The following is a 24,105-nucleotide window of genomic DNA, read 5'->3' as shown; positions in this document are numbered from 1 at the left end:
AAGAAAGAAAAATATGTCGCCAAGCACCTGTTTTCTGATGAGAAATAAAGCAAATCCTCTTGAACAGAATGTCTTAGGGAAGCTAGTCATGTACAGATGGTTTCCTTGATAATTATAAATGGCTTCATTTATGAGATTATTATTAACACTCTAATTCACTTCACTTTTGCAATTAGTGTAATTAGGGGTAGTCACATTAAGGCAATGATATCAAATATATGATCTATAAGCTGCATTTTAAATGATTATTCAGGCTAACTCTGAACGGAAATATTTCCAAGGCACTGTATTGTTTAGGGAGACTTGATGCCTGAGGGATATTTCAAAAAGGAAAACAAAACAAAACAAAACTACTCATTACCTAATTTTTGGACTAGTCAGACCTTTCATATAATAACAAAGAATTAGAGTGTCTTTAAATTTGAGTTAGCCTTAGAAGATTAGTTTGGAGCCCAGGTATCACTTGTTAAGTTGTTTACTCCCTTTCACTTGTCATTTTGTAACTTTCTCCTCTGACTTCAGAACCCAAGCCCACCATGTATGACCCTTATGAGAAATTCTCTAGAGATTCACGTACCAAAGTTGGTGTAACTCCTTTTTAAATGGTAAAATTACCAGCTTTGCAACGCCAACTACCATAAAGGAAAGGTCACTTATTTTCACGGTGCAGGTTTAAATTTTTAGGCTGCAGGGGTCTGTAAAGAATCTTTTATTTCCTCCTCCAAATGTAGATCACAATCCAAGTGGCCACCAGGCAATGAAGTACATTATCAAAGAGGAGACGTTGGCCACTGGCAAAGGAAATCCCTGCAGCTTAAAGATCTCAAACCTATGCTGGTGTTATATTTTTGTGAGTGCTCTTAAATCTGGGTCAGTTTGGAAGAAAAAGTCATCCAATCACTTTGAGAAGAGGCAGCAAACAAAATTGCACCGTACTTAGGTTACACTTAGAAAGCAATTTATAATGCTCACATTACAATGGGAAAAGAAAAATAACTATGCGTATCTAAAGGATGTACACTTATTTTTAAATTCTAAGTGATTGGAAAATCAGCTTGTGGCATGCTATAAATGCCCTGGAGGCATGAACAAGTGGTAGATCATTTCGAAGTGTAAAGAACGACTGTATTTTGACCTCTACTTTCTTTATCCCAGTAGTAGGCTAAATAATGTCCCTCCAACTCCCCCAAACGTCCATGTCCTGATTACCAGAACCTATGAATATGTTACCTTACAAAAGAGACTTTTCCGATGTGAAGAAGCTGGGAAAGGCATGAAATGTATATTCTCCCCTAGAGAGTCCAGAAGGAATGCAGCCCTACTAGCTTATTGTTGACTTGTGACCTCCAGAACTGTAAGAAATAAATTTGTGTTGTTTGCAGTACCATTAAGTTTGTGATAGTTTGTTATAGCAACAATAGAAAACTAATGTACTCCAGCTGTTAAGAAAGTCTTGGGTGGAGGATGTTTAACTCTTTTCTGAAGCTACAAATCAGACTGGAGAGTCTCCGTTAGAAAGCCATGACAAAAGTACCCACAGAAACTGGGATCCGAGAGAGAGACAGCCCTCTATGGATTGTTGAGGCAACTGGAGTAAATTGCAGGGCTATTGATGTAACTGAGGTCTGCCTGGATCTGGCTCAGAGCTCTTGAGAAGCCAGAGCTGACATTAAACACACAAAGCACCTACTGCAGAACTGTTGTGGATCATTAGCTAACATATGTAGATTACAGACAGCACAGTCTCCAGTTTGTAGAACACAGTTTTTCTTTTTGCCCTGTTCTCCCTCTGAAAATCAAGAGCTAGAATTGGCTGCATGTCAATATTAACGCCCGAATAAATGAAGAACGCTGAAGATGACCATCATGCATAATGAATATTACTGACCACAAACACAGCACCCGTTTGTCTCTTCTTCCTTAACACAACCCTGCTTTCGCACAGGTTTCTGCCTCTCCAACTTACAGCCTATGCTCCTCAGGAATGTAAAATGACCCAAACTTATTTCAAAAATAGACCCTGTTGACTTAAGTCAACCAGTATGTTCTATTTTCTAGGTCATACACTGGTACACGGATTGGCCTGTGACCAAGTTTTTGTAATCAAAAGTGATCTCGGGATCCTTGCTTGTCATACCAGGGCAGGATCAACTTTCTCACTTTTCCCTCGGACACTGCAGTGCATGGATATGAGGCCCAGAACGGCAACCACGACCTTACTGCCAGCTCGAGGGCAAAGCTGGAACAACAAGCAACATGACTGCCCGGAGAGTAAGCAGAGCCCCTGGATCAACTCAGCCCTTGGCTGGCTCCATCACTAAACTCACAGGTGTCAGCCAGCGAAATCCATTAATGGCTATTCTACCTGAGTTGGGCTTCCTGTTGCTTGTTTGCTGAAAGCATCTGAAAAGATAAATGTGGAGATGAAGTTCTTATGATCTATGCTTTGTATACTCATTTCAGAAGCTGAGGTACACAAACTTCCAAGTACCAGGGCATCAAGCTGAGCACTATTTTATTTAATCTTTATATTCCCTGGCCCCCATCCACCAAGATAGGAGCTCTTATTATTCTCATTTTTCATACAGAGAAACTGAAATATACAGAGGTTAAGAAACTTGCCTAATATTACAATCAGTTAGTGAATGTCAGGGCTTGGGTTCCAATCCACGCTCCTGGAGTCTAAGCACACCTACTTGCCCATCTTAGAGCTGCTCACTTTCAATAGCTCCATAAAACTCAGAAAAATAGTTATCTTTATTAATGCTTTAAATTTATGTTATACTGTCTACATGATGCTCTTTTAACAAACCATAAAATGGATTCAGAAATAAAATCCCCCAAACCATAAAGCTTTAGTTCTTTTTCTGACTCTCAGGCTGGGCAGATGACTCATTTTCCCAGAGCCTTGATTTCTTCACCAATAAAATGAAATTAGCAATATAAAATTTATGTTGAAGAAAATAAATGTAAGTGTGGTCTAGAAACAAGAGTGCTGGGCAGGGAATAAGAGTCTTTTGTTCTAGCTCTGGCTGTGTGACCTTGGGCAAGTCACCTACCTCTGTGTGTCTGTGCACTTCTTTGCAGTCAAGTCACTTGTGGCTTAATATTCCATGATTCTATTTCTATCTGACCCACAGAGCTCTTGAAAGGGTTGTGTCAATTTACTAAAACGGCAAATGAAAGCCTTTGGCTTCACTGGGTTAAATTAATGAGCATCAAGAATTTTACCACCAGGTTTTACTGCCCTATTTTGATGGTACCTGGCTTGCTTTTCCTAACAGTAAAACCTGAGGATGAAGAAATAAAATCTCAAAATTCCAGGGCTTACTGACTATGGTGAGTAAAGTGGCCATTATCAAAGCATCACTGCACATCACTAATCATTTACATCGAGGAGATGAGCTGTGGCAACTTGATGGCCTTTTTGATGACTGTCCTGATTGCTGGCAGAGAAATGAAGCTTTCTGTGTCAGGGGTCAGGTGGTGCAATAACACCCTCTAGATTTAGTTGGGAAGATTTATGGGGGTTGGGGGGTGGGACTTATGCCCTCTGTGCTCTGTGCCGTAGAGCTTCCTCCAGGCCAAAAGTCTGGTCTGAATTACAAAGTCGTCAAATATCTACTACTTATTAGCAGAGAAGGACAGGGAAAAAGTTAAATCCATGGACTTCAAGGGGACTTCTGGAGAATTCATCATGCAAATTTCTCTGGGCTTCCCCCAGTGCCTCTCTGGCCCAAGTTGTGCAGTAGGTACCATTTTGGTCTCATTTTGCTAGAACAAGGATGTTGTTGCGATTACTCAGAATAAAGTTACAAGGCTCTCTGCAGTGAAAGGAAAAACCTGTGAAGACAATCTGGAGCATTGTTCTTGGGTGATAAGAAGAACTGCTCTGTTTACAGCGTGTTATCAGGGCACATGAACAGGGACTGGCTGTCAGACCCCTCGAGGGCGTGTGATGGTGTAGGGCTGGCTCCAGGCTCCACGGGAAACAGCAGGACACATCCCAGGTCTGGATTTAATTTTTGAGGATGTACGCTTGTATCTTTCTACATTGGCTTCCTTGGGAATAAAAGTTCAAACTGCCTTCTAGAACATCCTACCTCTCATTATCATAATGTATTAGTCCATTCTCACACTGCTATAAAGAACTACCTGAGATTGCATAATTTATGAAGAAGAGAGGTTTAATTGACTCACAGTTCTGCAGGCTGTACAGGAAGCATGGCTGCGAGGCCTCAGAAAACTTACAATTGTGGTGGAAGGCGGAGGGGAAGCAAGCACATCTTATCATGGCAGAGTAGGAGAGAGAGAGCACGTTTGAAGGGGGAAGTGCTACACACTTTCAAACAACCAGATCTTGTGGGAACTCTATTATGAGAACAGCACAGGGGAAGTCCTGCCCCCAAGATTCAATCATCTCCCACCAGGTCCCTCCTTCAACACATGGGGATTACGATTCGACATGAGATTTGGGTGGGGACGCAGAGCCAAACCATATCAAATAATATAGCCAACATTTACTAAGAGCTTCCTGTATCCCACTCTTAATTAAAACTGACAAGACAGGTGTGGCAGGGACTGAATTTCCCCAACAAGGATGGCCCTTCTTAACCCAAGCCTCACTTTATGGTTTATTTAGGCAAAGCAACGCTTCAGTTGAATAAACAAAACTAAGTTCGTATAAATAGGTGGTAGTGAGTGCCGTCCAGGAGAAGGCATAGTGGATGTGGAGCCTCCTGACTCTATCCATGATTGGCTGTGAATCCCACAAAACTGCCCCAGTCATACTGGCCCACAGAGCTTGGCTCTCAGGACAGGCTGTGTCTAGATAGGCTCGTGACAGGTGTGTATTTCTGCTAAATCTGTTTCTAAAATTCCCTCCGTCTGTGGTTTTCTACCTTGGGCAGAGCCTCCACATCTCTAAGGATGGAGACAAGTGTAGAAGCAAAAAGCGTCACTCCCAGAACTGCTTCCCCAGCCAGGCAGATACCCATACCTGACGAAGGCAGCCCTGCAAGCCACCAGTGAGACTGTGTTTGCAGCCTGATTCTGCCAGTCCTGCTCTAGAGCCCCAAGGGGTTTCATCCATCAGACTAAGATAATTAGCCTGTTTTTGCAATCTGTCAGCCAGCCCCATAATCACTTTCTCAATACATGTAGGCGATTCAATGACCGATGATGACGGTGGGGAAAAGAGCACAGTGAGGACAGAGGGCTTCTGCTGATGTGTTAGGGAGGGATACCTCTGAAATAAAGATGAGGCAGAGACAGCACAGCGAAGGACTCGGGGACCTGGGGCCTCTGTCTTCACTCAGCTGGGAAAGTCATCGAATTGCTTTTTAGTTTCAATATGGAGAATAAGTGATTATGAGGCAAGCTACTGGCCACGTACCCTAAACATCCGTGCTTCCCTACCCCCCTCTCTCCATCCCCACAGCCTCCCTTCCAGGCATCCCTGCACAGTGCTCTGGAAAGACTGTGGGTCCGGCATATGGAATGCAATTCAGATCTTGGCCTTTTTCTTACTTGTTGCAAGACTTTATCCAAATTATTTTTCTACCCTTAGGCTTAGCTGCCTAGTGCATAAAATGGGAGCCTAGAAGTCACTGTACTTGGTTGCTTGTAGTGAGGATAAAATCAAATGAGGTAAGGTGAAGTGCCAGGCACAGTACTGGGCACAAAGTAGGTACTCAATTAAGTGTTTGACTTTCTCTCTCGTGAGAACCAAACTATCTTCTCCATCACTAAAGCACAGGCTACCAAAAGAGAGGGCCTGACACTGATTAATTAAACAGATCACAGAATACTTTTTAAGCATCTATTACTGTGAAGCGCCATTCCAGGAGTCCAACACAATGAGTTTTGATGCCTGCTTTGCCATCTGTGAGGTAGGCAAGTTGCTTAACGCCTTGGATTCCCTGTTTCCAATGAGGTAAGTATGTATATGCCACGTCCATTTTATAGATGAGAAAACTGAGGCACAGAGGAGCTGTCTCATGCTCAGTCTCCTGGATATCGTGAATTTTGGGAGAAGTTAAGAATTTAAGACTAGGCAGCCTAACTCCGGAGCCCTGTGCCCATAACTATCTCAGTATTGTTAAGTAAATGAATGACTTAGTCCTCAAGAACCTTTCACAGCCATTGCCTATAGGGGGCAGGATGTTCTTACGTAAGTGATAAGGATGGAAATTGAATTCAGGTTGACAAAGCTTTGAATTTTTGTGCCACCTCTGTGTGATTCTGGCAAGTTACTTACTCTGTCTTTACCTCAGCTTCTTCAATTGCAAAACAGAAATACAATTGCGTATTGCAGGCTGTTCTCATGAGAGTGAAATGAGGTCATATTTATGGAAGTCTCAAGACAATGCTCAGGACACAGTGGGTACCACATAAGTGTTAGCCCCTCCCTCCCCACAACCGGGAAACCAAATATTATAAAACACATGGGTATGACAAAGAGTAACACTCTAAGCCTGCATAAGGTTTGGCCGCTGGATTTTTCAAGACATTCTATATTCTAACACCACTTTTGTTTTTCATTCTGACCCCGTGGGCCTTTGTTGAAGCAGCTTTTTTTTTTTTTCTTTTTTTCCATTAAAAATGCCTTTTCCTTCTTATTTTCTCCATCCATCTACATTCTTTACGGACAATTTCTCAATCTCCTCCTCTGGCCACCTACTGTATTTTGTCTGTACTTTTATTACAATACATCCAACCTCATGATTATTTTGAGTTGCCTCCCTGTTTTCTTCATTTTTAAGAGCCTCAAGTGACCAATATTCAGTTGGAGGTCAAAAACATTGGTGCCATAGAGCTGAGTGTGGAAACAAGTATGACATGCTCCCTGCATTAAGACCCAGCGAGGACAACAAATACATATCCAAACACCTCACATAAGGTGGAAAGTCATACATACACTATTAGAAATTCCACAATGTGGAAGGGGTAGAGGGAAGGAGAATGAGTTTGAAAGACTTCACCGAGGAGGCGTTTGTGTGTGTGTTTAGGAAGAGGCTCTTTGGAGAGAATTTAGACATCTTACTTTGCATGTGAGTATTTGTGTTGAGGTGCTGGGACTTATTTTGTATAGATGTTTTCTTCGTCTCAGCACTAAACATGTGACAGCATTTAGCTGGCAGAGAATTTTGGTTTAGGGCTGCTAGACTGTTCAGTGAATAGGCAAGAGCTAACACACGTAGGGGCTTTGGGGCTTGATAGGTTCAAGGTCACCTCCAGTCCTGGTCTTCATTAGAAGAAGAGTGGCAGGGGAGAGTAGGTGCTATTCAAGGCCAAGAGTACCAACTAAGCTCTGTGAGAGGTAACATTCTGTGGCAAACAGCACAGGGCTAAAGACAGAAGAGGGATGTTCATCTCCTTCAGACAGACTCAGCCATGCTCACCTATAACTCAGTTCTTAACCAAAGCCACCCAAAGCTGAATTGCAGTGAGTCATCTCAAGGACTCTAAGCACAGAGATAAGATGCCAGGACGGAGCCTCCTTCTCCCATGGGAAAGCATTCAACAAGTGGCAGAGATAAGAATGTATCAAATTTTAATCTGTAAAATTTGACAGGTCATTTTTATTTTGTTAATTTTAGAATTTAGCAGAAATACCTGGTCAGCCTCTTCTGGAAGAATAATCAGTGCCTATATATTTACATTCAAGGAAATGCTGCTTAAACTGCAGCGTTGGAGAAGTACTGGCCAGAATGAACAGGCAAAAAATTTTCGAGGGAATTTTCTGGATGGAGACATGAAAAAAAAAAGTGACTTAGTATAGTGACTACTATTGTTAGATTTTTTTCATTTGTTCATTATCATTTGATCCTTTGATAATATTGTAACAGCTTTCATTAACAATATGGCTTGGAGTTAATTTAGGCAAATCCCTTCAACACTGAGCCAGCTAGCACATTTCAGAACATGAGTTTCAGGACACTGTCGCTCTCTCTTTCCTAGAAAAGTTGTGGCTTCTCTGCAGGTCATCTGGCCAACATCAGCTTCTTATAGCGGAGGGACTGAAGGGTGGGCCCACCACCACCGTATCTGAAAACGATTTAGATCTTTGGTTTGCTGAACTTTTAAATCTTAAAACATTGAATTCCGCTGGGTTCAGATTTGGAGTCACAATAGTGAGATCTCTCACAGATGTAGTAGGGAAGATAAAAAGAGTGATTTTAAAAAGCCATTCCATATGTGTTTGCAGCTCATGGTATGTATGCTGGTAAGCTCTTTGGCAAGCCTCACGGTACAGTGGAAAAGCACAGTACAATACAGAGAGTCAGAAGACCTGCCTTCAAGCCATAGCTTTACTCACTTCAGGTACCTTGGGCTGGTGACAATCAGACACCAGACGGTTTTCTGGAACCGGATAAGGGTGGAAAGAATAAACAAGTACCTCTTAATTCTTCTGAGTCCTACTTCCCCCAACTATACCATGGAGGAGTGTAGAAAACTAACAGCAGTAAATGAATATGTGTGGAAGTATTTAGTAAACTGCCAATTCATTGTAGAATGTTTCTAACACTATCTACACTTTCATTATTTCATCAAATGCAAGGGTAATAGAAATCAGATACACAATAACATGAACAAAGTTACCAATAATTTGAAGGATTTTGACCCTTTAATGCATCTGGTTCTGCAGTCAGCAACCTTGTCTCCATTCAATCATATTAAAAACAATTTATGGGGGTGGTGGTTGTTAAACCACTCTCCAGAATTTATTTTAAAATGCCAGGCTTGAGTGAGGGGATTCATCATGTCTGGAACATTCAGCAGAGAAGCCAAACAGGCCTGACCACCTTGACCATTTCATGTATTTCTGGGATCCCAGGATAGAGAACTTACGACACGAAGCGTGAACCTCTCATAACTCCTCCTGTGGAAGGGAAGAAGCATGAGGTGAAGACACGCAGTCTCATACTGGGCTGGCCTCTCAAGTGTGCACATTGTGCCAAGACAGACAGAATGTGGTCTGTGTGCCTGAGGCCTGAGGTAGCGGGGCTGCAGACTGCAATCCTTGGTGCCTGAACATCATTCACAGATGTTGGGGGAGGCTTCACAGAGGCCGGTGACAAGTGACTTCATCTGACTGACTCCATTTACCTCACATGAAATGGTCACCTGGTGGGATCCCCAGCCACGACATACTCTCTGTTAAAAAGAAGGTGGGAAAAAGCCAGTCGCAGTGGCTCACACCTGTAATCCCAGCACTTTGGGAGGCCGAGGAGGACAGACTGCTTGAGGTCAAAAGTTCAAGACCAGCCTGGCCAACATGATGAAACCCTGTTTCTACTAAAAATACAAAAATTAGCCAGACATGGTAGTGCATTCCTGTAATCCCAGCTACTTGGGAGGCTGAGGCAGGAGAATCACCTGAACCCGTGAGGTGGAGGTTGCAGTGAGCGGAGATCACACCACTGCATTCCAGCCTCGGTGACCAAGCAAGACCCTGTCTCAGGAAAAAAAAAAAAAAAAAAAAAAAAAAAGAAAAGATAAAAACAAAAAGAAGGTGGGAAAGAAGCATTCACTTTCAAAATAGACTCTCAGCAGGTGATATAGGAGACATATGGGTAACTCAGCCTATTTTCAGTTCTCCTTTGGTTGCAACCACAAAGGGAGTCTAAACTCAGTTTTTGGGGCATTAGAATGAGGCTGGCACACCCTCACAAAAGACCCACCCTTTCCAGAGTGACTGATGGAACTACCCTATCAAGGGTTGCCAGTGCCAAGTCCCCCATACACTCTTCCAGAGGTTTCAACACTTCTGCTGATGACTAGTGAGATTTGTTCCCTTCAGAGATATTCTGACAAAGATGAAAGGTCAATATAAAGGGCAGTAAGATGTATGAACCCCAAAGTAGTGTTTTCAGACAAACCGATCCTATCTTGACAGTCAATTGCTCTAGTCTATGATTTGAAAGTGTGTTCTAAGATGGATAGGAATAGGAAACAAGATAAAAAGCAACGATATTAAACCTGAGAAATTCCTTCTTCTTTAGACAAATGATAAATTTGCTGAATCTGTACCAACAAGAGGACTGATTATATATAATACTCAGACAAGACAATCTTCCTCTTGAAATTTCATGTCTTAGAGACAATCCAACAGCCCTGCAGAACAAATTATAATCTTGTTTCATCATGGGTCAAAATGGTAGGAGTCATCGATAGTATAAGGATTTTAGAGATAAATCTGGACAAAGCTCGGCATTGTTGAAAAATAGAAAGTTAAAGTCTCTAGGATGCTACATTTTCAAAAACCATACCCCAAATCCAAAAACAACACCCCCAAACTCATATCCTATTTCCTTTACAAACTCTCTTTTATTATTATTTTATTTCCTCTCTGGGGCAATTTTCAATTTCCAATTTTTCAAATGGAAGTGACAGAAACAATTATCGTTAAGAAACAATAATGGCTAAAAGAGGAAGACTATGGAAACATAAAAGAAGAACAGGCATGTATTTACAGGCATCTCTAAGTAGAACAAGACAGCAAGAACAGACACCAAGCAATCCATCTCAGGTTTCAGAACAGTCTGAAAGTAAGTTTCTTCAATCAGAAGAAAGGCAGAACCCAAAATACATAACAGAACTATCAGCAATTATAACATACTGCTCAGATGCTTTCTTTGAAGTTAGGCAGCCCATATCTATCTTATAGTATTTGTTAAAAAAACAGTTATTACCTTAATTAAGTTTTAGAAGAGCACCCTATCATTTAAAGGCAATGTCACTTACTGGGGCATCTCTCCTCCTCCTCCGTTGGCTGTTCCTTCTCTGGCTTGGGTGGGCCTTTGATTTTGTAAACCAAGGCACGGAGTTTTCCCGTCCAGGAGGTGTCCTCCTCCTCCTCTTCCTCTTCTTCCAAAGGAACCCCTTCCAAGCCACAGAACAGGGTGAAAATCCAAAGCAGTACATGAAACCATCATGGCATCAGAAAGAACATTTAAAAAACTGCTTCCCATCCTTCTGGAACTTTCTAAAGATACTACAGGCAACCTCTCATAAATATTTACCTATCTTATAGCTTTTGGAAAAAAAATTATTGATTTCCTGTCTATCAGAATATCAAGTAAGTTTAATCCTAAAACGGGTGTTTTGAATCTGTACCCCCAAAACCTCCGGAAGAGTGTATGGGGGATTACATACACTTTTATAGTGTTGAAACCTCTGGAAGCATGTTTGGGGGACGTGGCCCTAGAGTCTGTAGAAGGAGTTAACATTGAGTTATTTCAAATGAAAAACTTGTCAATTACCCACGTATTATTCAACTTACCCATGTACAAGCAACATAAACGCCAAGAGCCACTTAAAACCAGTAGGTACGTATCCAAGTAGAAATTGCTGGCTGAGAAGCCTTAAGGGCAGAAGTTACTAAACACCACCCCCCCACACACAGACACACCTAATAGCTAAAAAGCAAAGGGATCAGAATCTTGTCTGATCTGGAAGCTGAGAGTTCCAACTAACTTTAAGTAAATTAGGTGAGGTTTATATAAGGATCAGTTATCTTCATTCTTTTGCTAGAAACCCAACCCTGTTTCCTCTCTGCACAGGCTCTTCCAGGTAGAAGGAATTTTGATCATATATTCTGCCTGGGTTACTTCTTGTATCTTTTCTGACACAAGTAGTTGGGACAGAGTCACGTCTTGAAAGACAGTATTACAATTTTAAATACAAAAATAACTTCCCAACACACCACTAGCTTTCTAATGAAGGAATTAGAAATTTCTAATTTCTAAAAACAGACTTTTCTTGGACAAAGCCTTTCTCTGGGCAGCTCACCACAGTGAAGGAGAAGGTCCTCATGGAAATCATACAGCTCCTCCCGAATCTCCTCTGGGCAGGGGCAGTTCTCTCCCAGTTGAAAGTTAAGAAGCATGTTGATCTTTGAGGGGCAAGAGAAGAATAGCTAGTCGGTTCTCAATGTTGGCCAAGGGAACTCGGATCCCGCCTTAGACAGACACATTCTTTGCAAATTTATTTTGCTTAGTGATTTTTTTTTTTTTTTTTTTTTGGTAAAAGTGGCCAATATTTAAAGGTAGCTTCCACCTTTTTCTCATTCTAAAAGTAACTTATTAATTGCATAACATTTGGACAATATCTAAATAAGAAAATTTACTGTGATTCTACCACCCCAAGATAACTACTGTTAATATTTTAGCTAATGTCTTCCTGACATTATATATGCATATGCACAGAATGGATCACATTCCAGATACACCTTTTAAAAATCAGAGTTTTCCACTTAATGTTACTTGAATATTTTCTTGTTTTCTTAATCTAATTTTTAATAGGTGCATTGTAATTATATGGATGAATAATTTATGTAAAATTAACTGTTATGACATATTTGTTTCTATTATTTGTCCTTACAAATAAAGTTGGTTTGAGTTTCCTTTAAAATAATTTTTGTTCATGTCTCTGATTATTTTCTTAGAATAAACTCCCAGAAGCAAAATGACTACAGCAACAGGTTTCTATATTTTAATAGTTTTTTATATGAATTTACAAACTGCCCTTCAGAAAGCTTACAATAATTTGCATTATTAACAAATTTATACAAGTGTGTATTACTATGTCATCTTCATTATAGTAATGAGCATTAACACATTTTCAAATATTTTCAACTGAATGGGTGAAAAATGTCATATCCCTGTTGCTGTAATTTATGCTTAATTGGTGAGGCTGAAATTTGTTTTTTCACACATAAAAATTAATTTTATTTTGTATTTTATAAATTTGCATCCATATTTTTCCTCCATTTTTCTACTGGGTAATTATCTTAAGAAAATTTGCCCTTGAGTGCATTGCACACCTCTAGATTTTTAACTTTTTATATACTTTTATATACTTTTATACTCTAAATGTATTGCCCAGTTTTTAGTCAGCTTTTAAGTTTGTCTACAAGTTTTTGTTTTGTCATGTAGGTTTATGTTTTTCAGTGCCAATCTATCATTCTTTTCTTTTAGTTTTTGTCTCGGGGATTTTTTTTTTTTTTTTCAAGACAGAGTCTTGCTCTGTTGCCCTGGCTGGAATGCAATGGCATGATCTCAGCTCACTGCAACCTCCACTTGCTGGGTTAAAGCGATTCTCCTGCCTCAGGGTCCCGAGTAGCTGGGATTACAGGTGTGCACCACCACACCTGGCTAATTTTTTGTATTTTTAGTAGAGATGGGGTTTCACCATGTTGGCCAGGCTGATCTCGAACTCCTGACCTCATGATCCACCCGCCTTGGCCTCCCAAAGTGCTGGGATTATAGGTGTGAGCCACTGCACCTGGCCTGACTCATGGTTTTTAGTAGTTTTTGTGCTATGGACCCCTCTGAGAGTCTGGTGAAACCCATGGATTGCTTCTCTGATTAATATTTTAAACGCACAAAATAAAATACATAGGACTACCAAGAGAAATAATTATACTGACATACAGTTATCAAAACTATAAAAATCAAATTTGTGATGTAGTAACATATGTACTTCTTTATTAACTCATTAGAGAAAATGATCTAGTGGCAGGTCTTATATCCACTGTAGTCTTGAGGTAGTAAGGAATGAAAATGATTTTTCTAGATACCGTAACCACTGAATGTGATATGAAAAAATGTGCAATTTTGGTTGGTGACAAAGTCAGTTACTTGTTTTGCTGCCCGTATTAAAATAAGAAAAGAAATGCTATCAGAGATCAATGAAAATAAAGCTGTCATTCATTTTGCACTCAGGTTCCTGGGTCCCCGAATTCTGCCCACAGGGCCATGACCCCAGGTCACTGAACATCTGGAGGGACAGAAGAAATAACCAGAGGTAAACATTTTGCTACCTCAGCCAGGATAACCCAAACTCCTTCTGTTTAGGATTTCTAGGTTAGACACATTTACAATCTCTTATTAAATCATGAACCTTATGTAGTATTGTTAGGAGGAACTGTACTCAAAGCTCTAACTGCAAACCATATTTTGGAAGTAGGTAGAGGTATTGTTTGTAAGAAAAAAATATTGTTTGTAAGAAAAAAACAGGTGGGAAAAGTCATGTTTGTGGTTTTTCTGTGAGCTAAAATTACAGTAATTATATTAACAACATATGCTGATTCGTTGTTGATTAAAAATAAGATTTGAAGATCTGGTTTCTGAGTTAGAAAACTAGTTTCTTTACTAAAAGATCTTTCTTTTGGCAGAACATTTAGGAAGCAGGGGCTTCCCTGCCTGTAGGACATACAATAGAAAGCTGGGCTGAGCTGAATTTTCTGCTGCAGGCCATCCCCTTTAATAACATCCTCTTGGAAATGAAAGGGCAGCTGGTAATGCTTGGCTAACTTGCCAGCAACCTTTGGACTAATCTCAGTTTTACCTTCTTTTGTACTTAGTCATATCCCCCAATTTTTTCCATCTTCCTGAATACTCTCTGGATATAGGGCTTAAAAATCTATTTTCTCCTCAAAAGTTGTAGAAGGATATCACTGTTTTAAAATTCTAATTTTCAGGCATCCTATTTTCTAAGTGATTTTGCATGACTATTCTCTGAAATTGATCTAAATCCACCACATCCTTTGATGACATTAAATCTTCCTGATATTGGTAACTCCACGGGTAGGTGCCTTATAGAAGTGAATACTCTGGGGGGGACGGCAGGAGGACAGCTGAATCTCATAGTGCTAAGTGCCCCTCCTTTCATTTTTATTCCCAGACCAGCAGTATCAGCATTACCTGAAAACTTGCTAAAAATGCAAATGCTTGGGCCTCACCCTAGACCCATCGTATTAGAAACCCTAGAAGTGAGGCCCGGGCGTGGTGGCTCACGCCTGTAATCCCAGCACTTTGGGAAGCTGAGGCAGGTGGATCACTTGAGGTCAGGAGTTCGAGACCAGACTGCCCAACATGGGAAAACCCCTACCTCTACTAAAAATACAAAAATTAGCTGGTCATGGTGGCGCATGCCTGTAGTCCCAGCTACTTGGGAGGCTGAGGCATGAGAATCACTTGAACCTGGGAAGCAGAGGTTGTAGTAAACTGAGACCACGCCACTGCACCCCAGCCTGCATGACAGAGCAAGACTCTGTCTCAAAGAAGAAACCCTAGGGGTGAAACCAAGCAAACTGTTTTATTAAGCCTTTTAAATGATTCTGATGCTTGTTCAAGAATCACTGGTCTAATACATTAGCGAAGAATTTCTTGAGTTACAGACTTCTGAAATGAGTCTGAAGAGATTGATCAGAGGATTGTTTAGAATACTAAAGGAGGGTACATACTCATCATCCCTTTGCTAGATGTAAAATGAGAAAGTCTTTTGGATTGACTGGAAAAGATTATTTGCACTGTGCCAAATGCACGGGTATGCTGTTTTGTCAGGAATTACTCTTGAAGGCTTTACAAATGTTGTCAAGCTGTTTTTAGACTGGCAGTGGATCTAAATGGCAGCCCAAGAGACGGTAGAAGGTACGGAGACAGAATGGGGAAAGGAAGGATGTGAGCAAACATTGTCCTTCCCATGAGCCAGAACCATGAGCAGCTACATCCATGAGGACAGTACTGGGTGGGTAACCCCAGGCTTGGCTGGGAGAAAGAGATGCCAGAAAACATGTGTGAGCTCCACTCACTGGGTCACTGATGGAAGGTCACAGAGCCTGGGATGAAGCAACTGCAAATATCTCCAACAATAAAACTAATAGTAGCTCGCTTAGTACTTACTCTGTGACAGGCGTCGTGCAAAGCAATCTAAATGAATTATCTCATGTGATCCTTGCAAGAACCCTGGGAAGGAGATGCAAAAATTACCTACATTTTGCATCTCCCTCCCAGGATGTATACATATATATGTATATGTATATACATAATCCAAAGATCTGATTTCAAAACAAAAACTACTTTGTTCACTGAAAGATTTATCTTTTCTTTTGAACACTTAGGGAGCAGTGGCCAACCCGCCCACAGGGTCTAAGTGAGCTGCTGAGCAGTGGGGAAAACGGAAACTCTTATTCTACAGATGTGCCTTCCTCATTTACAAATTTCTCACCAGGATCTCGACTCTTCTTAAAGAAGCCCTTCCCACCGAGGTAAGGCTAACCCCAAGGTGGGTACTGTGAATAATGAATACAACAAATCACAAAGGTGACTCACTCGCTGAGTCCCCTTCTCCAGGGTCTGTGGAGCTGGGGAGGCTTTGTGAAAGAGTCGTGCCACTGGCGAGGGGGTTTAGACACTTTGGACGAAGAAGACTGGGGGCCAACTCTCATAAGTAGGGGCAGGTTGACCCTATTCTGTTGGTGTCTGATGGACAGGTAGTGACTTCTGGAAGGGGTGGCAGAAATCCTTGTGAGTGGTGTATCCTTGCTGAGGAGACAACTGAATCCCAATAGGGGTCTGGTCTTTGAATCAGTAATGGAGGCATTGGAGAGGGTGAAAGGAGAACCCTGCCGAATGTGTAGTTTAGAAAGGGGTATTTTCCCACCCAAGAGAATTGGCACATATTCCTTAGCTTTCAGGACTAGGCTTGTCTCCTGCTATTGCAGTGGGTCTTTTCATCTTCCATAGCTCTGGAGGCTGCCCCAGACACCACAGAGGTTTCGTGTGCTCTGTTCCATAGGTCTCAAGTTCTTGCATAGGAACTGGATGGAAGCTCAGGACGGCACCCTCACCTGCTCCTGTGGGGGTGAGCGGAACTCCTTGGTCTTCCGGGCAGTCAGGGCCGCAGACATGTTCAGGGCCTGCATGAGCTCATTGTAGCGGAACTTCTGATTTGCCTGCAGCTTGGAGACATAAATGTCACCAAATGCCACAATGGCCTCCACTCGGTGCTGCAGCTCACAGTCGCAGAGATAGCTGAGGAGCTCACACATCTGCAGTGAAAGTATTATATATGTCACACTTCGTGTACACTGGTGAGGCTGCTGGCATCCCCATTTTACAGACTTAGACAATTAAAGTAAATGGCCACACAGTGGTCATAGAGCTGTTACTCAAATCTTCACCATTCAGGTGAAGGCAGTAACAGAAAACAGCTCACTAAAGACAGGAAATCTGCCTGTGGAGAGAGAGAATGCTATTTCTAAGAAAATATTTCCCAGGAAGCTCAGTAGAAAAACCAGCTCCAGACCATGCCTGTGAACGCTGCCTCCCTTCCTGAAATTTTCCAGTCCTGGAGGATGGAAAGTAGAGATGCTTGTCCTTCTCTCTACCTTCCACTGTTTTTTGCACTATTTTTCTGGGATGAGTTGTTTTGGATTGTTATTATTACCAAGCTTATCACTGTTAGAACTTATTCAACAACAAGCACCATGATCATCAAGCACTCTTGGCCAGTCACTATGCCGAGCACTTGACATACCTCATCTCCTTTAACCCTCAGTGTGTTCCTGATATTTTTATCAAAGCAGAAGATCTATTAACCTGCCTCCACTTATCCACCTGCAGCTCACCTGCAGCTTGACGGACTCGGGTAATCGAGTCTGCAACAGGCCTTTGACGGGAGCCTCCTTGCCGGCCTTCTCCCCAGCTTCCACAGCCTTCTCCTCCACTTGGGTCACTTCCTCCTTTTCTGTTCTCTCCTCTGTCTCCGCGCTATGCTCCCCAAACACAGAGGGATCAATCAGGAGGAGGATCTGCCGAACATCGTCATCATCAAACACGCCCATGACCAGCAGGGTTCCAATGAGTTTCAGCACAGGCACAAACTGGAACTCCACAGACCCCCCTACGGGGTCTCGGATGTGGGCCCCGCTGCACTGCACTGCCTCTGTCAGCATACTCAGAGCCTTCGTCCTGAGACTCTCCAAGGGAATCTCAGGGCTCTGTTTTTGGTGCTCCTCACCAGTCGTGACAAAGCAAGGGGTGGAGAACCTGAACCCGGGCTTGAGACATGTTCTCAGGCCCACCCCAGGCAGTCCATGCCTCTTGGACTCGTCCGGGAAGAGGCGGATATTCCTGGTGGCGCTGGTAATGGGGATGATGTACTCGTTCTTCATCATCAGCTTCCTCTCCTTGGCGTTGGCCAGGTGGATGCTGATGAGCAGGTCATAGAAGCCAGCTCGAAGGAGGCCGGGGAGGTACTTGTTGTCAATGGCATAGAAGAGCTGGGAGAGGTCCACGTGGCTGCACAGGGCGTAGGCCACGCGGCTGTTTCCCAGGGCGCACACCGCGCTGTAGAGCCTCAGTGTGTGGTAATGGAACCGCATCAGGTCCTCCTGCTCACAGAGCTCCAGGATATCCACACACCTGAGGACAGGACAAGAAATCAGCCACACCAAGGGGAGAAGAACCCACCAGAATCCAGCAATTTCACCCAGCCCAACGGAGGCAGAGTGGGTGGAAGGATGGAGGGGTCTCTGCCACAGTTTCTCTTATGGCTTATCATGCCTCTTTCAGCTCTGGTCCACATTCCAGTTCTTAATACTCCACCATATTTAACTACAAGACTCTCAAAAGCCTGCAGGATGCTGGTTTACCAACTATGAAAGTCCTCATTATTAGGAAAAAATCCCAAACAAAACATTCACATATATGAGAGCGATGACTTGGTCGTCTTACTTGTAGGATCAAGCAGATCTTGCATTTCCCTGTGTAAAATCTCCTCAGAAAATGTAGATTATGCTTTCGGTCAGTCTACCGTCTACATCAGGGGTTCCCAGTCCTGGGGCCATGGACTGGGACCGGCAATAGATTCTCACAGGAGCGTAAACCCTATTGTGAACCGTGCATGTGAGGGATCTAGGCTGCATGCTCCTTATAAGAATCTAACGCCTGATGGTCTGAGGTGGAACAGTTTCATCCTGGAACCATCCCCACTACCCCCTCCCCCAGTCTCACACACCACTGTCTGTGGAAAAACTGTCTTCCATGAAACCAGTCCCTGGTGCCAAAAAGGCTGGGGACCACTGATGTGGATCATTTGTATGTCTAGTCTACCACTAGCCATGGGGTGTTCCTCCAACAACCGGAAAACAATCACACCTGCACTCTTGTCCCGAGAGGAAACACCTTCCAACCTAAAACCAGTTAACATAATCCAGCTGGCTTTCTCCTTGATTTAGAGCTTCCTCGTTTGTGTGGATCCAGGGCCTGGGCTCTAATCTCCACTTAGATTTTCCATTTAGTCTGATGCCTCATCATGGATTTGAAGACCCTGCAGAACTGACTGACTTGGCTGGGCTCCTGGTCTTTTCTGCCCCTTTCCTGCTGTGGCCTCCCTGCTGCCCGTGACCCAGTGGGACATCTAAATGGGACCTATGCAGGTGTCAAATACCTCCACCCTTTCCCATTATGCTGCTTTTTTATTCAAAGAGGTCAAGGAACAGCAATAACTATAACATTTATTCCTTACTACGTACAGAAACGGCACCAGATTATACCTATACGACCTCATTTCTTTCCTCCCAGAAACCCTTCGGGCGGGCATTTCTCTCACTGTGTAGATGAAGAGAGCAACGTTCAGAGCCCACAAGTAATGTACCCAAGGCCACATAGCCAGAAAGCAGAGAGAGCGAGCAATGGGATTGAACCCCAGCCATAATGAACAGCACCTCTTAGCAAGGGGGGACCAGAAACTGATTCCTGATTCTCTAGGATGCCTCGTTCTTCCCCTTCCTGTCATAAATGATGCATATTTCAATGTAAACTGGTTTATTATTATTATTATTATAAAGTTCTAGGGTACATGTGCATAACGTGCAGGTTTGTTACATATGTATACTTGTGCCATATTGCTGTGCTGCACCCATCAACTCATCAGCACCCATCAACTCGTCATTTACATCAGGTATAACTCCCAATGCAATCCCTCCCCCCTCCCCCCTCCCCATGATAGGCCCTGGTGTGTGATGTTCCCCTTCCCGAGTCCAAGTGATCTCATTGTTCAGTTCCCACCTATGAGTGAGAACATGTGGTGTTTGGTTTTCTGTTCTTGTGATAGTTTGCTAAGAATGATGGTTTTCAGCTGCATCCATGTCCCTACAAAGGACACAAACTCATCCTTTTTTATGGCTGCATAGTATTCCATGGCGTATATGTGCCACATTTTCTTAATCCAGTCTGTCACTGATGGACATTTGGGTAATTAAAGGCATGGCACTGTTCCTTGATCCCAGCCACTAGGAGCTGCAACAAAGGTCCTGTGGCAGCACCTCGTAGTGTGTTTCCTGCTGTTTCTCAGTAATGAAAGTGGGAAGGAACAGAAACTGAGGCACTGAGGAAATCAAGTCATATTGGGACTAAGCAGGATCCAATACAGATGCTCCTGGTTCCCTTCCGGGCTTGCCTGGCTCTGCCTCACCTGCCCCCAGGCCTGCCCCTTCCTTCGTGGGCCCCTCTGGTACCTGTTCTCCTCGGGGATGTGGAGCGCCATCATCTGCAGGGGCTCCAGGCACTGCACCACCCAGCCATGGCGCTCGCTCACACGCTCGCTCTCCACCTTCAGGAAGCTGTTGGGCATGCGGCTCCAGAGCACGGGCTGGATGGTCTGGACGTCCAGCCGAGGTGGACACTGTGGGACTGGGTTCTTCTCTTCACTCTTGAATATGGCCGCCGACAGGGGCATTGCGTTCTGGGGCACGTGGGAAAGGCATTGGAAAAAAAACACACAGTTGCTGGATGACGCACCCAGACATTTTAACCACTATGGTCAGTTAAATTAAAGAGGGACAGATGTGTCCAGGGACTTCTAAGGGCTTTACTAGCATTAATTAGCACCTCAAATAATGGGTTATATGAGCATTAATTGATTCTTTCAGCACCCAAAAGAGGCGGGAAAAGGGGAAGATAAGAATGCATATTCTATCATCTGAATTCCACAGGAAAGGGCAGGGCCCGGGGGTTGGGGGCTTATGGGAAGTGAGCGGGCTTCTCCTGTCTTCTGAGGCCTGGGATTTTCCCCCAATGGTTAGTTCTGCTTTCTCTTGTCATGGCCATTAGATGAGAGGACAAATAAATACCTTCAGCTTTCCAAGTTCGAACTGAAACAAGGAAGTACTTGTAGGCTGCAGGAAGACTGCTGGAAACACTTTGGTGTTGGGCTCCACCTGGAAATCAAAACAAATCGAAAGCTTTGCCCAGAGCTGGGCAAACATCACGGCCGGCTCAGCCATTGGGTGTTTTGGTCAACAATCTCATTCCAATGACGGCTAGCTGTCTGGTCATTCTCCACTGCTCAGAAATTCACGGAGACCGGGTGTCAACCAGTGGACGTTGTCACAATTCCACACCTTAAACATTCTACTTGGGGCGGAATAATCTCAGGTCCTTTCACTTTTTCTCTCAGGTACCTGTAGCCAGTAGCTTCCTCCAGCGCACAGCAGGATAGGTAGGTGAGAAGCTAACTCCCCACCAAAGGCATACCTGCTGTTGGTCACTGAACAATGTGACGTGCCTGCTCTTCATCGAGCCCAGAGACACGTGGCACAGGGGTAGAACCATCATTCTCCACACCTGCCCACAGGAGATGATAACCGGGATAGGGTGGTGGGTGACTCAGGCAATCGACATTAGTCAAGCAAGCCCAGGGAGATTCCATGGTAGGGTTTCCCAACCTTGGCACTGCCGACATTTCAGGCCAGGTAGCTCTTTGTGGCGGGAGCCATCCCGTGCACTGTAGGATGATGGGCAGCATCCCTGCCGTCTGCCCACTGCCCATCAGCAGCGCTCTCTGCCCCACCACTGTCATGACAACCAACAAGGTTCCCAACATCGCCAAATGTTCTGTGAAGGGCAAAGGCACCCCCGATTGAGAAACACTGCTCTACAGGCAAAGACTGTGAGGTCCCTCACTGGAATAACAAAAGGACACTGTCTCCCTCCCAAATCTCTCACTCTCCCGGGGTTCCCCTGGACTCATCTCCACCCTCTCCGCCCCCTTCTCACTCTTCAGCATTCCAGTTCTCATGCTGAAGGGTCTGGGATGCGCCGATTGTGCTCCAGCTGCCACTTAGATGAAGCATTTATCAATGTACCACATCAGGAGCTCCAGATACTATTTGCTCCCTTTGATGGAGGAGCAGCCTCTGAATTCTCTACTACTAAAGTATTTTCAAGGGAGAGTCACTGGAGGACGACGGAAGACTACATAACACACTGGGACTTTAATTCCACCAATTGGAACCTTTTAGGTTGAAGCAAATGTAGCCATTAGAAAATTCTTGCAACTCTCCCCATCTACAAATGAGGGGATGGCAGGTGTGCTGGACATACTCTAAGGTGACCCCAATGAGTCATCATTCCCCTAGAACTTGTGTCTCGCTTTCAGCAAATAGAATGGCAAAGGTGAAGGACCTGTCACTTCCTAGACTATTTTATTTAAAACTTCATCTTGGTGGACTGGAGAGACAGCTTCTCCAGATGACCTTGGAAATGTGAGCAGCTATACCATTAAAGGGCTTATGAGAGAGCCATGGAACAAGGAATTCTTGGGGGTGGAGGGTAGGGAGAGTAGTGCCTGGACGCAGCCAGCATGAAAACAGGACCTCAGCTCTACAAATGCAAGCAACTGAATTCTGCCAACAAGCACATAAGCATGGAACAGGATACTGAGCTCTAGAAAAGAATGCAGCCTGGCTGACACCTTAACTGTATCCTTGTGAGACCCTGGGACTGAGGACCCAGCTACACTGTGGCCAGACTACTGATCCACAGAAATCATGGGATAATAAATGTATGTTATTTTAAGCCGCTACATTTGTGGTAATCTGTACTGTGACAACAGAGAATGAGTACAGTGAGTTTTCTTTTTGTCAAAGCAATTGTCATAGGCTTTCTTTAAATAATGAACTTCCTCAATGCATTTAGACATGAGATTTACAAAACCACACAATTTTATGGCTGTGACTTAGAAGACTGCATGATTTAGTGCTATCATTTGTTCATGATGAAACAGGCTGGGCCGGTTAAACCCCAGACTTTCACCCAGTACATGGTCCTTCTAGTACACAAAAGTGGCCTCACATTTCCGGTAAAAATATTTGGTTTATACTGGATGTTCCATGGATGATATGAAGAGATAAGTACCAATAAAACCAAAATGTTGGAGTAGACTGCTAGTACTGTCTGGCTGTGCCTGAAATAAGCCTTGTTAAGGACAGTCAACAGATAATTATGTAGTATCTATTATATACTTGCTTTGTGCCAGACCCTGAGTTCATGGTAATGAGACATGAATAGGAAATTATGATTTGATGTTGTTCTGACTTTAGCTATAAGGCAGGAGTCGTCCCTGGGCTGGCTCCCAGATTTCTCAAATGTCCACTATGTGACATCTAGAACAACTTGTAGCCCTCAAGTCACTGCCAACTCAAGTGAGCAGAGCTCCTGTGGCTGAGAAAACTTCATCTGAACCAGTAGGAAGCCCATGTGTCTGTGCAAACAGGGAGAGAGAAATGCATTCAGTCGAAGGCTTCCTCGGCTGAGCTACGTCACACCAGTATAGGGAGCCATAGCTTGAAGAGGGAGTTTTATTTTCAGGTCCCTCACGACAGGTTCCTGAAAACTTCATAAACCGCCCAAACTCCAGGGCTCTCCTCAACCCTCCCCGCAGAAAGTAGGTGCTTTGAGGGCATGTAGGATGCCCTGGGATAGGTTTATTTCCACCAGGCAGAGTGCACTCCCACATGATAAATAAAGGAAATTTCTCTTCAGTCACTAAAAGAAGAAGAAACCCAAGTGTGGGCTTATGAAGGTGTAATGAAGATAAAAATGGGCAACTGGTGGTGTGGTAAGCAGGATTCTACAAGGCCCTCTGGGACCCCTGGTGTTACTCTTATGATCATGCTATGTTGTGTGGCAAAAGGCATTCTGTAGACGTAATGCAATTGTACTAACCGATTGCCCTCAAGATAGGGAGACCTTGTTGGCCTTTTCAAATTGCACGAGTCTTCTAAAAGCAGGAGTTTTCCTGCTAGAGGAAGAAGGCAAAATCACAGAGAAAAACCGAATGTGTCCTTGTTGGCTTTGAAATGGAGGGGGCCACATGTAAAGGAATGTGGGTATCCACTGGGAGCTGAGTGGCCCTGGCTGATAGCCAGCAAGGAAACAGGGGCCTCAGAATCTATGACTTAAGACCCATAACCTCAAAGAACTGCCAACACCTTGAATGAACTCAGAAGTGGAATCATCTTCGAGCCTC

The 24,105-nt window shown here is 43.5% G+C and overlaps 1 protein-coding gene across 4 annotated transcripts in view; it reads right to left on the bottom strand.

Moving 5' to 3' along the window:
• The window catches only part of RYR3 (ryanodine receptor 3), a 551,601-nt gene that overhangs the window by 182,010 nt on the left and 345,486 nt on the right, over window positions 1-24,105 (bottom strand). For all 4 annotated transcript variants that reach the window (XM_073012013.1, XM_073012015.1, XM_073012014.1 and 1 more), the window contains exons 33-38: window positions 20,927-21,013; window positions 20,312-20,538; window positions 17,420-18,215; window positions 16,640-16,840; window positions 11,797-11,899; window positions 10,750-10,887 (exon numbers count right to left, since the gene is read on the bottom strand). In XM_073012013.1, the coding sequence (XP_072868114.1) occupies window positions 10,750-10,887; window positions 11,797-11,899; window positions 16,640-16,840; window positions 17,420-18,215; window positions 20,312-20,538; window positions 20,927-21,013 (1,552 nt within the window). The remainder of the gene's footprint in view (window positions 1-10,749; window positions 10,888-11,796; window positions 11,900-16,639; window positions 16,841-17,419; window positions 18,216-20,311; window positions 20,539-20,926; window positions 21,014-24,105) is intronic.

Source organism: Chlorocebus sabaeus, chromosome 26 (genome assembly GCF_047675955.1).
Source record: "Chlorocebus sabaeus isolate Y175 chromosome 26, mChlSab1.0.hap1, whole genome shotgun sequence".
NCBI classification, from domain to species: domain Eukaryota; kingdom Metazoa; phylum Chordata; class Mammalia; order Primates; family Cercopithecidae; genus Chlorocebus; species Chlorocebus sabaeus.
The sequence above is the reverse complement of the archived record's forward strand: the minus strand, read 5'-3'. Positions and strand labels throughout refer to the sequence as shown.